Below are 14758 nucleotides of genomic sequence, written 5' to 3' on the forward strand. Positions count from 1 at the left end.
CAGACGTGGCAGAAGGAGTGGCCCTGGAACGTGGGGGTGGAACTTCCGGGGGCGAAGGGCCGGCTTCCTCGGAACCGGAAGTGGAGCCTGGGAGCCTTGACGTTAGGAACGAAGTCGAACCTGGATCTGGAGCCGGGTGAGGAGTGGCTTCGGGAGGTTGGTGGGTAGAAAGCAGAAGAGAGGCCGGGGTATCACTGGCCAGATTGGGGTCCGGTCTCAGAAGAATGGGAGGAGCCCGGGGCGGGGCCCAGGGAGAGACCCTCACCTCAGGCATCCACAGTCCAGGATCAGTCCTAGACCCTCCCTTCTCCCCTCTTGGCCCAGATTCCGGCTCCCGCTTCCTGCCCTGAGCCTGCTGAAGGGCGAGAGACCCTTGATCTACTGCTTAGTGGACCAGCCCTCTCTCTCATCGTGGCCTGAGAAGCTGGCTTGGCTTCTCGGGTTTGAGCCCCGACGCTCCCAGCCTCCACAGTTCGACTACTTTAAGAGTTCTAGGAAGCTTGCCCCGCCCCCTGGGTTGTCACCCTTGACTGTCCACTCAGAGACTTGAGCCTTACTTCAAACTCTTGGGTGTATTTGAAAGGGTTATTTCCTCGAAAAGAAGCTCCTTTTCTGCCATCCCCACTCCCACACTGACTTTAGGAGGATAAAGGTGAAGAGGACGTCTGTCAAGCTTCATGTGGTGCTCTGTGCTAGGTTTAGTATTTGGAAGAACAGCTCCCGAGATGGCGTTGAATTTAAAGAGTTCTAGTCCAGAAGCAGCTCAGTTTTTCTGTGGTCAAAATGGCCCTTCCTAGCAAAGGGGAGAGGCCCATTGTTCCATTGCAGAAACTGAACTTTTTTGCTTCCTGGGCCCCTTCTGTCTATAGGATATTTGGAATGATCAGGCTATGTAGAGTAGTAGATATGATCAGAGAGTCTTCTTCTTGAAAGGACCCTGGAAAGGCTCTCCAGTTCATTCCTCTTTTGCTGGAAAAGATTGTGATAATTTCGGTGGTGGCCTAGATTCATGACATATAAGGAGAGCACAAACTGGAGAGTTGGAGAAGTGCATTGAGATTTGAAATACTCATAGTCCCTCTGCTAGAAGGATAAGGTGAATGATCTTTTTCCGTGAAATGTAACTTTGCCACTGATCTTTGAACTGTTTCCCTGGGTTGTTGTGAGATGTTTTGTGCCAGGCCTGCACTTAATTCTAATCTGGTAACTTGCTAGAGTTTTCAACTGTTCTTTACATTTATTGATTTTTAATGCTTCAGTTCTAAGGTCCATACACTCTTGGTGGGAATACTGGGGATGGAGAAGCACTTGATTTACTGCAGTTTAACCAAAAAATGTCTTTTCTCTAGCCGGTTACTCTAAAATTTGCCTTCTGAGGGGGAGGGAATTTTGCCGATCTGTTTTAGCTATGAAGTCTGAGTGATTAAAAATGACTAGCACACTAGAAGGTATTCATTTTTGTGGAATGAATGGATGCTAGAGTTAATGAATGGAAAGTGGGAACATTGTTTCAGTTACCTGTAATATCACAGCAGTTCATCAGTGGTATGACTAGACACTAGAAATCGTACCACGAGGAATGGAGGCTGCTGCTCCATTCTAGTGGGCCTATCTGAAGTTGAAATTTATACCCTCTTGGCAATGACAAAGCATGGGGTTGAGAGTAACAAAATCCTTACTTTGAGGAGGCAATCTTACCTACTGTCTGAGGCAGAAAATTACAAAGATCCTTTGGTAGTGTGGAAATGATTAGGCCGATCACTGCTTGATAAGCTCCATCCTTTTCTGTCTCTGATTCCTACTGTGAATAGTGCTCTCTCTTTAGAAAGTTGATTCTGGGGAGTTCCCATTGTGGTGCAGCAGAAATGAATTCAACTATATCCACGAGGACGTGGGCTCAATCCCTGGTCTTGCTCAGTGGGTTAGAGATCCGGCATTGCTGTAAGCTGTGGTGTAGGTTGCAGACACAGCTCAGATCCTGTGTTGCTGTGGCTGTGCAGCTGCAGCTCTGATTTGACCCCTAGCCTGGGAACTTCCATATGCCATGGGTGCAGCCTTAAAAAAAAAGCAAGAAAGTTGATTTTGACTAATTTCTCTCTTCTCTTTCATCTAATAGGTGAGACCAAGTTGGGGATGCTCTCATAATGAACGTTAACCAGTCAGCTCCACCTGTGCCGCCATTCGGGCAGCCCCAGCCTGTCTACCCAGGGTATCATCAATCCAGCTATGGTGGACAACAAGGATCCCCAGCTGCCCCCACTCCCTATGGAGCCTACAATGGTCCAGTACCAGGCTATCAGCAAGCCCCTCCCCCAGGTATTTTTCCAAGCTTCCCTTGAGCTAAGGAGCGGAATTAGTGGTCTTCAGGTTGGGTTGTATTATCCTACCTAAGCTGCCTAGAGGGTTGTGGTGATTGGGCATTGAGGAACATGAATCTGGTTCTTGGACACTGAGAGCCCTGTGGACAGTCTTCCTTTCTTTGTTTTTTTTTTTTTTTTTTTTTTTTTTTTTTTGTTTTTTGGTCTTTTTGTTGTTGTTGTTGTTGTTGTTGCTATTTCTTGGGCCGCTCCCGCGGCATATGGAGGTTCCCAGGCTAGGGGTCCAGTCAGAGCTCTAGCCACTGGCCTACACCATAGTCACAGCAATGCCAGATCCAAACTGTGTCTGCTACCTACACCACAGCTCACGGCAATGCTGGGATCCTTAACCCAGTGAGTGAGGCCAGAGATGGAACCCATGTCCTCATGGATGCTAGTTAGGTTCGTTAATCGCTGAGCCATGACAGGAACTCCGGGGTTTTTTAGAAAATGGTTAAGAGTAGATCTTTGGTTAGGCTAGCTGAGAACTTAGGGTATGACAAATGCTTTATGCTTTTTGAGAGAGTAAATTCCATAAAGGGATATGGGAAAAAGGAGGCACCGGTAAGATCTGGGAAATGAATGAAGTTATTACCATTTAAATTATGACTTTGGAAAAAGAAATTGTAAAGTCGTAAGCTTAGGTCCAGGGCTTTGGAAGAGCCTTACTCTGGTTTGGGACTTTGGCTGGACAGAGTCCACCTCTGATTTAATCTGTCAAATCCTGGCTTATCAAGATGGAGTTTGGCATTGCCCCAAGAGGAAGCTCTGTTATTAAGAGGAAAACATACCTAATTCTGTGATGGCTAGTGAGCAGCTTGAGATTAATCATATTCCTGCAGGCAGGTTCTATACTGTCTAATTACTCTTGAGGGCAGAGCAAAAGAAAAACCATTGTTTGAACAGGGGTCAGCAACATTTCCAAAGTGATATGCCAAATAGCTAATTACTTTCTTTCTGCATTTCATGTGGGAAGGATGGTTGGGGTAGTACGTCACTTTGATGGCAGCTCTGATGAGCAGAAAGGATGAAGTAGAGCTTTTGTAAAGACAAAGGTGGCAGCAGTAATTGGAAGGCAGGTGACCTGTCCCAACTGAACAATCGGGCAGAACAAAGACTCCAACCCACAGGAACACTTTCCTGAGCCATATACTATTGGGGATATCACTACTTAGAAGTGGATGAAAAGAAGATGTTTAGGATAAATAGAATATAGGAAGAAGAGTTTGGCAGGATAGTCTCCCCAAGAGGTGCCTTTCATTACAACCTGGTTCAGTACGTTACTTGGTCATCTTCTATGCCACCTTTCTCACGTCACGTTCTAGTTTCTGAGTTCTGGAGTGGGATTTATTCCTTATAAGAGTTGACTTTTTGTCTAGGCTACGAACATTAGACTTGCCTGCATTGAGTGGAAGTGTATGGTGATCCCAAGAAGGCCCTACATTTTTGTGGCTCTGGCTGCAGCTTCACCTATAGTACACCTGTCTAGGAGAGTGGAGGCTCTCAGGCTGGGCATCCATGTTCAGAATCTTCTATAGCTAGAGTTGCATGTTGACAGCGTCCTTTTCATTGCCAAGCTGTGATATTGCACTTGTGATATTTCCGTGAAGCTTATTGATCCTTGCTTTGCATTCCTTGCTCAAGGTGGAGAAGAAAATTATTTCTCAATCACTTAGTTTCTGTCCTTTACCCTCAGGTGTGTCAAGAGCCCCACCTTCTTCAGGAGCACCTCCAGCCTCGACAGCACAGGGCCCTTGTGGCCAGAATGCATATGGCCAGTTTGGCCAAGGAGATGTACAGAATGGGCCAAACTCCACTGTTCAAATGCAGAGGTATGTACCTGGATCAACTTAAAATTGGTCTGATGGAACTGGAAGGATTAGAAAGGTATGAGCGGGAGTTCCCATTGTGGCGCAGTGGTTAACGAATCCGACTAGGAACCATGAGGTTGCGGGTTCGGTCCCTGCCCTTGCTCAGTGGGTTAACGATCTGGTGTTGCCGTGAGCTGTGGTGTAGGCCGGTGGCTACAGCTCCGATTCAACCCCTAGCCTGGGAACCTCCATGTGCCGCGGGAGCGGCCCAAGAAATAGCAACAACAACAACAACAACAAAAGACAAAAAAAGAAAAGAAAGGTATGAGCGGAGTTCCCATTGCGGCTCAGTGGAGGTGAATCTGACTAGTATCCATGAGAACGCAGGTTCGATCCCTGGCCTTGCTCAATGGTTAAGGATCTGGCATTGCTGTGAGCTGTGGTGTAGGTTGCAGATGTGGCTCGGATCTGACATTGCTGTGGCTGTGGTGTAGACTAGCGGCTACAGCTCTCATTAAACCCCTAGGCTGGGAACCTCCAAATGCTGCACATGTGGCCCTAAAAGCAAAAAAACAAAACAAACAAAAAAAGAAATATATGAGGACCTATTTCCTTTTCTTTTTAGGGCGCCATATAGAAGTTCCCAGGCTGGGGGTCAAGTCGAAGCCATAGCTATTGGCCTTCGCCACAGCCACAGCAATGCCAGATCCGAGCCAAGTCTGTGACCTATACCACAGCTCATGGCAAGGCCAGATACTTAAGCCACTGAACTGGGCAAAGCCAGGGATCGAACCTGCGTCTTCATGGATGCTAGTCGGGTTTGTTACCACTCAGTCACAATGGAAACTCCTTTTCTTTTTTTTTCCTTTGCTTTTCTCTTAGATCCTTTTTCCTCTTCCTTCACCTTTTTCTTTCGTTTTCATTGTTCCAGGTTACAGGTGCTGCTCATGTCCACTCTGTGGATTATTGGTTCTTTTGCATATTCTTTCTCTTTTTTTTTTTGACTTTCTGTCTTTTTAGGGCCAAACTAATGGCATATGGAGGTTCCCAGGCTAGGGGTCCATTCAGAGCTGTAGCTGCCAGCCTATGCCAAGGCCACGGCAATGCAGGATCCGAGCCACATCTGCGACCTACTTCATGGTAACTCAGGATCCTTAACCCACTGAACAAGGCCAGGGATTGAACCTATATCCTCACAGATGCCAGTCAGGTTTGTTAACCACTGAGCCACAATGGGAACTCCTGCATGTTCTTTCTATATCTGTGCACTTCAGTTTTTTCCTTAACTAGACATATATCTTCAATAATTGTTAAGGGTATCCTTAGGGTACTGAGCCTGCCCTAAGGGAGAAACAGGAAGAAGTGACTTCAGGATTATTCATGTTCTCTTCTGACCTCCCCTTCTTTAGATCAGGCACTTAGTAGCACTTATTAGTTAAGTTTGGATGTGACCAATTATGAAAGGAAAGCTACTCATCCCATAAATGATAAAAACTTTGGTGGTGCATGACCCAGTAAACTCCTATCTTTGGAAATCCATTAAAGGAGGGCAGCCATCTCTGTTGGAATGCTATTTTGTCTTTTAGTAAACAAAGAATGAAGTATAACTAGGGGTAGGGTGTGTGGTCATGAAAGAGTCACTTTCTCACATATTTATCGGGTGTCCAGAGTATACATTTTAGCATTGAATGTAAACCTGAAGGAGTCTAGGAAAACTCCCTAACCTTATATGTTGGAAAATTCTAAGAAGCCTAAGAAGGAGTATAGGGAATTCTTTTTTTTTGTAAGTTTTTTTTTTTTTTTTGGCTTTGCCTATGGCATGTGGAAGTTCCAGGGCCAGGAACTGAATTCGTGCCACAGCTTCAGCCTAAGCCACAGCAGTGACAATGCCAGTCCTTAACCCACTAGGCTACCAGGGAACTCCAGAAAGCACATAACATCTTGATTTCTGTCTTTTTGTGATGGTAGCAGTTGTTCATCCTTAATGCATATGTCTATTAATTCATTGGGTTTACAAAATGGTGTTACTCTTTTTTTTTTTTTTTTTTTTTGCCTTTGTGCCTTTTCTAGTACCACTCCTGCGGCATATGGAGGTTCCAGGCTAGGGGTCTAATCGGAGCTGTAGCTGCCAGCCTATGCCAGAGCCACAGCAATGCAGGATCCGAGCTGCATCTGTGAACTACACCACAGCTCACAGCAACGCTGGATCCTTAACCCACTGAGCGAGGCCAGGGAGTGAACCCGCAACCTCATGGTTCCTCGTCAGATTTGTTAACCACTGAGCCACGACGGGAACTCTCAATATGGTGTTACTCTTTAATCCTTTTTTTTTTTTTCCATTTATTTGTTTGAAGACCATTTTATTTATTTATTTATCTACTGGCCGTGCCCATGGTGTGTAGAAGTTCCTGGACCAAGGATCCAGGCTTGCTACAGCTACAGGGTAGATCACAAACTGTGTTTCAGACGTGATTCCTGACCTGGGAACTCCATATGTTGAGGGGTGGCCAAACAAAAAAAAGAGAGAGAGCAAGAGGAATTCTGGATGCCTCTTAACCTGTTGACCTAAGCAGTAGTGCTTTTTACTGAAGTGAGGAATATTTGAGGAGAAGCAGATTTGGGGGGTGAAATGAAGGGTTTTATTTTGTACACTATAGGGTTTTTTTTTTTTTTTTAATTAAAATATGGTTGATTTAGGAGGTCCCATTGTGGCTCAGTTGGTAGTGAACCTGACTAGTATCCATCAGGACATGGGTTTGATCCCTGGTCTCACTTAGTGGGTTAAAGATCCGGCGTTGCTGTAAGCTGTGGTGCAGGTTGCAGACTCGGCTTGGCTCTTGAATTGCTATGGCTGTGGTATAGGCCAACAGCTGCATCTTTGATTCCACCCCTAGCCTTGAAACTTCCATATGCTGAGGGTGCAGGCTTAAAAAGCAAAAAAAAAAGAGGATGATTTACAATGCTGTACCAATCTCTTCCATACAGCAGAGTGACCTGGTGATACATACATACATATATATATATGTGTATATATATATATATATATATATATACACACATTCTTTTTCTCATACTGTCTTCCCTTTTTTTCAAGTTTTTCTTTTTTTTTTTTTTTTTTTTTTTTGCTTTTTAGGGCTGCCCCCACGGTATATGGAAGTTCCCAGGCTAGGGGTCGAATTGGAGCTGTAGCTGCTGGCCTACACCACAACCACAGCAACATCAGATCTGAGCCAGGCCTGTAACCTACACCACAGCTCACGGCAATGCCAGATTCTTAACCCAGTGACGAAGGCCAGGGATCGAACCTGCATCCTCCTGGATGCTAGTCAGATTTGTTTCTGCTACGCCATGATGGGAATTCCCCCTTTTTTCCCCCCTCATTTTTGGTTGCCCCACAGCAAATGGAATTCCTGGGCCAGGGATCAAATCTGAGCTGCAGTTTTGACCTAAGCTGCAGCTGTGGCAACGCCGGATCCTTAACCCACTGTGCCAGGCTGGGGATCCAACCTGAGTGCCAGTGATCCCAAGATACCGAAGATCCTGTTGCACCACAACAGGAACTCCTTTTTTTTTTTTTTTTTTTTCTTTTTCTTTCTTTCTTTTTAGGACTGCACCTTCAGCATATGGTAGTTCCTGGGCCAGGAGTTGAATCGGAGCTATAGCTACTGGCTTACACCACAGCCACAGCAATGCCAGATCCAGCCACATCTGTGACCTACACTAGAGCTTGTGACAACACTGGATCCTTAATCCACTGAGTCAGTCTCAGCTTCTTAACCTGCTGAGCCACAAGGAGAATTCCATTATGTTTTATCCCAAGAGATTGGATATAGTTCCCTGTGCTGTACAGCAGGACCTTATTGCTCATCCAAGTACATTATAGGTTTAAGAAAGCTGCCAGCTACCAAGTAGAGATGTTGAGTAGACAGTTGTATAACAGATGTGCAGCTGAGGAATGATGTCAGGACTGGAGATATAAATTAGGGAGCCTTTGGTATAGAGACAGTACTTAAAGCCATGGGCACTAGATGAAATCACTTAGGAAGTGAGCATTGAGATTAAATAATAGAATTGAGGACTGAGTTTTGGAGCTTACCCAAAAAAAATTTTTTTTTTCTTTTCTTCTTTTTGGCTGCACCCGCAGCATGTGGAAGTTCCTGGGCCAGGGGTCAAATTGACGCCACAGCAGTGACCTGAGCCATAGCAGTGACAGTGCTGGATCCTTAACCCGCTGAACCACAACAGGAACTCCTTTTCTTTCATTTTTTAAAGTTTTATTGAAGTACAGTTGATTTACAACATTGTTCTAATTTCTCCTGTACAGTACCCATTGAGTTATAGACATACACATATCCATTCTCTTCTGGGTCCTTTTCCCATATAGGCTATCATGGAATATCGAGTAGAGTTCCCTGTGCTATATAGCAGGTCCCTGCTGACCATCTATTCCATATACAGTAGTGTACATCTGCCAATCCCAAACCCCCAGTCCATCTATTACCATCATTTAAAAGGCAGTCAGGAGTTCCTGTGGGGCTCAGCAGGTTAAGAACCTGATATAGTATCCGTGAAGATATGGGTTCGATCCCTGGCCTTGCTCAGTGGGCTAAGGATCCAGCATTGCCGCAAGCTGCAGTGTAGGTCACAGATGGGCCGCATCAGGTGTTGCTGTGGATGTGGTGTAGGCCTGTAGCTACAGCTCTGATTCAACTTCTGCCCTGGGAATTTTCATGTGCTTCAGGTGTGGCCCTAAAAAAGAAAAAAAATAAAATAAAATACATAGCATTTTAAGATATTAAATAGTGGGAAAAAAAAAAAAAAAAAAAAGGCCAGTCAGAAGGGAAGCCACCAAACGACAATGAGAAAGCAGTCACGAGGTAGGAATTAGCCAAGACAGAAAAACATCTTGAAAGTAGGTGAAGAAAGTATTTTAGTAGGTCAAGAGAGTAATCTACTGGATCATTTGCTGCTGAAAGGTGAAATGTGGACTGAGAATTGACCATTGGGCTTGGACAAATGTAGTTTCAGTGGACATATGAAAGCAGCTGTCTAGTTAGGTCTAAGATTTTCAGCTAGGAAGTAGATTAATATAACCTAAAAACTCTTCTATGACAAACATCTAGAAAGGAGGGAGGAAATGGAATTTTTTTTTTTTTTCAAATGCATAGTCAAACTTAAAGTCTCAAGTGCCAGAGACCAAGTGAGAACTGAAAATCAGAGTGGTAAGCTGACACTGTGGCTGCCTAGGGAGAGGGTGGAAATGATCATCTTGGGAACCTGGGGACTTAAGTTTAAGCAGATATCTTGCACTTTTCTGAGCCAAGGTTTAGAATTGAGACTTGTTTATGAAGTTTGGACCTGGTCTACACCTTCATTGAACAGGTAGACTAGGGAAAAAAATCTGCACCCTGGCAGAGGGAAATAATAAGGGGTCCCATTTCTCTAAAAAGAAAGGTTTCAGGGCTACAAATAGATACGAGGGGTTTTTGAGGGCAGTGAAAACATTCTAAAATTGGATTCTGGTGATGGCTGTTTTGTTTGTTATTTGTTTTTTGGCCACCCCAGGGCATGTGCAGTTCTCAGGCCAGGGACCTATGTCGCAGCTGTGGCAACACCAAGTTCCTAGCCCACTCTTCTGGGCCAGGCAATCAAATTTGTGTCTTGGTAGAGATAGGACACAAGAGACAGAGACACCACTAATCCTGTTGTGCCACAGTGGGAATTCCTCTGGTGATAGTTGTATAACTCTATAAATTTACTAAAAACAGTTGATTTTTAGAATCAAACACTTAAAAGGATTTTTTTTTTTTTTTTAAAAGAGTGGCGCCCACGGCATGTGGAAGTTCCCAGGCTAGGGGTCAAATTAGAGCTCCAGCTGCTGGCCATAGCCACAGCCACAGCAATGTGGGATCCCAGTCATGTCTGAAACTTACACCATAGCTAATGGCAATGCCAGGTCAAAAGGACTGAATTTAATGGTATGGAAATTATATCTTAAAGCTTTAAAAAATTTTTTGATCTTGTGTGGCAATATCATTGGAGTACCATCCAGAATCAAATGTGAAATAGTCATGCTCCCTCAACCCAGGCCATAAAGGTCTCTCACAGGAAAAAATAGTGATTAGAGTAAATAAGAGGAGTTCCCACTGTAGCGCAACAGGAGCCCCAGGGCACCGAATCAATCTCCGCCCTGGCACAGTGGGTTAAGGATCCAGTGTTGCCTCAACTATGGCGTAGGTTGCAACTGCAGCTTGGAGCTCATCTCTGGCCTGGGAACTCCATATGCTGTGGGACGGCCACAAAAGGAGAAAAAAAAAAAAAGCTGCTTATATGTGGAATCTCAAAAAAGGATACAGGAGTTCCCGTCGTGGCTCAGTGGTTAACGAATCCAACTAGGAACCATGAGGTTGCAGGTTCGGTTCCTGGCCTTGCTCAGTGGGTTAAGGATCTGGCATTGCCGTGTGCTGTGGTGTAGGTCACAGACGCAGCTCTGATCCCGAATTGCTGTGTCTCTGCTGTAGGCCGGTAGCTACAGCTCCGATTAGACCCCTAGCATGGGAACCTCCACATGCTGCGGGAGCTGCCCAAGAAAATGGCAAAAAGACAAAAATAAATAAATAAATAAAATAAAAATTTAAAAAAAGGATACAAATGAACTTATTTGCAGGACAGAAACAGACTTACAGACTTTGAAAGACATATGGTTACCAAAGGAGACAGGCGTAGGGAAGAGATGGCTTGGGATTGGCATATACTCACTGAGGTATATGGGATGATTGGCTAATGGGGACCTGCTGTAGAGCACAGAGAACTCTACCCATTATTGTCTGATAATTTATGAGGGGAAAGAATATGAAAGAGAAGGAGTTCCCATTGTAGTGCAGGGGAAATGAATCTGACTAGGAACCATGAGTTTGAGGGTTTGATCCTGCCTCGCTCAGTGGGTTAAGGATCTGGTGTTGCTGTGAACTGCGGTGTAGGTTGAAGACGTGGCTTGGATCTGGCATTGCTGTGGCTGTGGCATAGGCCAGCAGCTGTAGCCCCCATTCGACCCTTAGCCTGGGAACATCCACATGCCATGCAGAGGCTGCAGTCCTAAAAAGCAAAAAAAAAAAAAAAAAAAAAGGAAAAAAAAGAATCTGAAAGAGCAAAAGTAAATAAATAAGAAACTTTTAGAGGAGAGCATATAGTAGACTAATACCTTATAAGCATTAAGGGAACATATCTATCAACATAGAGATATGTACCTAGCTAAGAGAGGGGGCAAATAAAGACATTTACAGGGAGTTCCCATAGTGGCTCAGCGGAAACAAATTTGACTACCATCCCTGAAGACGCAGGTTCTATCCCTGGCCTCTCTCAGTGGGTTAAGGATTCAGCATTGCCGTGAGCTATGGTGTAGGTCACAAACGCTGCTTAGATTTGGCCTTGCTGTGGCTGTAGTGTAGGCCAGCGGCTACAGCTCTGATTCAACCCCTAGCTTTCCATATGCTGTGGGTGAGGCCCTTAAAAGACCAAAAAAAAAAAAAAAAAGACATTTTCAGACTGAGTTTACCATGTATAGACCCTTGCTGAGAAAACTACTAAGGGATAGACTAAGAAAAACATGGAAATGAACCTAGAAAGATCTTTAGGAGTTCCCGCAGTGGTGCAGTGGGTTAAGAATCCAAAGGTAGCCGCTCAGGTTGCTGCAGAGGCTTGGGTTCTATCCCCAGCCTGGCGTAGTGGGTTAAAGGATCTGGTGTTGATGCAGTTGTGGGCACTGACACAGTTGTCATGTAGGTTGTGGCTGTGCCTCAGATTGAGTCTCTGGCTTGGGAACTTTTATGTGCCATGGGTGCAGCCATAAAGAAAAAGAAAATTTTAAAAAAGGGAGAAAGATCTTTGGAGAGAGAGAGGAATAGTAATTAAAGAAGTAGAGATAGAAACAGCATAGACTAATCCTTTTGTAAATGTTTGGCTAAAAGAAGAGCAAAAGCTTGAGGGAGCTGTGAGGTTATAGGGCAATTTTATTTGATCGGATTTTTTTTCCTTTTTTTTTTTCCACCCTTTTTCAGCTGCCCCCCACCCCCTTTGGCGTATGGAATTTCCGGGCCATGGATCAGATCTGAACTTCTGTTGTAACCTACGCCGCAGCTGGGGCAACGCCAGATCCTTAACCCACTCTTGGGAGTGATGGGGGCTGAACATGCATCCCAGGGCTCCAGAGATGCTGCCAGTCTCATTGCACACCACAAAGCATGGAGAACTCCCTGGTTGGCTTTTTAAACAACTTAATTTAGATGTAATTCATGTACCATGGGATTCATGCATTTAAAGTATACAAAGGCAGGATTGCTCTTGTGGTATAGCAGGTTAAGGATCTGATGTCACTGCAGCCACTTGAGTCACTTCAGCCGCTTGTGGTGCAGCTTTGATCCCTGGCCTGGAAACTTCCATATGCTGTGGTTATGGCCAAAACCAAAACCAAACAAAAAATGATGCTGTAAAACAATATAGCTTCCTATATGATGTGGAGCTTCTGCCAACTTTGAAGGATGTCCCAGCCTCTGCTTCCTTCTCTTCACAGGCTCCCTGGGTCTCAGCCATTCGGGTCGGCCCCATTGGCCCCTGTGGTCAGCCAGCCAGCTGTGCTTCAGCCCTATGGCCCTCCCCCGACAAGTGCACAGGTGACTGCTCAGCTGGCTGGAATGCAGATCAGTGGTGCTGTGGCCCCAGCCCCTCCCCCTTCAGGGCTGGGCTATGGTGAGTAGCTATGACCATAGGAATGTTACTGTCCCCTTGATTTTTTAGAAGCTGGGGGTATACCTGAATCCCTTTTATTTCTTGTGCTTTTGAGCCCCGGCAGATGGGACAGTCATCCCTGTCCCTCGTGTGGAAAGGAAAATGATTTACTGAACAAGGAGGCAGAATGACTGGGGTTCTGACTCTACTTCTTCTACTTCTCAGGCCCACCAACATCGCTGGCCTCAGCCTCAGGAAATTTCCCTAACTCTGGTCTGTATGGCTCCTATCCTCAGGGCCAGGCTCCACCCCTTGGCCAGGCCCAGGGCCATCCTGGGGCCCAGCCTCCCCAGCGATCTGTCCCACCACAGGCCTCCAGCTTCACACCCCCAACTTCAGGGGGTCCTCGGATGCCTTCGATGACTGGTCCACACCTGCCTGGTCAGAGTTTTGGGGGGCCCCCAGGGAGCCAGCCCAACCATGTGTCCTCACCTCCTCCTCAAGCTCTGCCCTCTGGCAGCCAAATGACTGGGCCCCCAGGACCACCACCTATGCACTCTTCCCAGCAGCCAGGCTATCAGCTGCAGCAAAATGGTAAGTTTTTCTCAAGGTCTGCCTAGGAGCCAAGGGCTTCAGCTATTCAGTTGTTTTTGTTGTTATTTTTATTTGCTTTTAGTATTGCTTGCTAAGTGGTGAACTAGATGGACAGCCTCACTTTCACTAGAATGAAGGGTTTATAAATTTTTTTCCCCATAGTTCAGATAGTGTGGTCTTTCTCTGAATGGCCATTACTGTACCTCACAATTCTACATTTAGAGGAGTCGAGTCATTTCCCTGAGGCCTTAAGAGATAGGGAAGGAATTTTCTGTTCATCAACCTTCTGCCCTTGTCTCTCAGGTTCCTTTGGACCATCCCGGGGCCCTCAGCCCAATTATGGAAGCCCCTACCCAGGAGCAGCCACTTTTGGCAGTCAACCGGGGCCTCCTCAACCACTGCCTCCTAAGCGCCTGGACCCTGATGCCATCCCAAGTCCTGTAAGTAGATACTTATGTGGTCCTGGAGAAGGAGCTTATGGCTGCCACATAAGTGAGTCAACCGAGATGAGATGTTTGCCTAGCATTTTCTGATTATTTTCCCTTTTAATTTATCATCTTGTAAGTGTAGAACCTGGATGTAATTTTTGTTTTTCGTCATGCCTGCACAGCAGTTCCTGGGCCAGGGATCAAATCCATGCCACAGCAGCGACCCAAGCCATAGCAGTGACAACAATGGATCCTTAACTGCTAGGCCACCAGGGGACTCCTAGACGGCTTTTTTTTTTTTTTTTTTTTTGGTCTTTTTTTGCCTTTTCTAGGGCCGCTCCCATGGCATATGGAGGTTCCCAGGCTAGGGGTCGAATCAGAGCTGTAGCCACTGGCCTATGCCAGAGCCACAGCAATGCCAGATCAGAGCCGCGTCTGTGACCTACACCACAGCTCACAGCAACACCAGATCCTTAACCCACTGAGCAAGGCTAGGGATCAAACTCGCAACGTCATGGTTCCTAGTCGGATTCGTTAACCATTGAACCACAGCGGGAATTCCTAGATGTCATTTTTGACTTTTTAACTGGAAGTCTCAGAAGTCCCTTTTTTTTTTTTTGTCTTTTTTAGGAAGAGGTATATGGAAGTTCCCAGGCTAGGGATCAGTTTGGAGTGGTAGCTGCCAACCTATACTACAGCCACAGCAACACAGGATCTGAGCCCCATCTGTGACCTACACTGAAGCTAACAGCAATGCTGGATCTTTAACCTGCTGAGCAAGGCCAGGGATTGAACCCGTGTGTTCTCATGTATCCTAGTTGGGTTCACTACTGCTGAACCACAA

General features: G+C 45.6%; 1 protein-coding gene across 3 annotated transcripts in view; it reads left to right on the top strand.

Annotated features, from left to right (window-relative positions):
• Nucleotides 1–14758, top strand: part of SEC24C (SEC24 homolog C, COPII coat complex component) — a 25422-nt gene continuing 10664 nt past the window's right edge. For 2 of the 3 annotated variants that reach the window (XM_013983347.2, XM_003483502.4), the window contains exons 1-6: nt 1–136; nt 2117–2316; nt 4054–4189; nt 12738–12913; nt 13118–13486; nt 13790–13926. In XM_013983347.2, coding sequence (XP_013838801.1) covers nt 2145–2316; nt 4054–4189; nt 12738–12913; nt 13118–13486; nt 13790–13926 — 990 coding nt within the window. In that variant the 5' untranslated portion in view covers nt 1–136; nt 2117–2144. Of the gene's footprint in view, nt 137–2115; nt 2317–4053; nt 4190–12737; nt 12914–13117; nt 13487–13789; nt 13927–14758 lie in introns of those variants that run through there. The other variant, XM_021072585.1, reaches the window with a different exon arrangement.

This window comes from Sus scrofa, chromosome 14, assembly GCF_000003025.6.
Source record: "Sus scrofa isolate TJ Tabasco breed Duroc chromosome 14, Sscrofa11.1, whole genome shotgun sequence".
Classification (NCBI taxonomy): Eukaryota; Metazoa; Chordata; class Mammalia; order Artiodactyla; family Suidae; genus Sus; species Sus scrofa.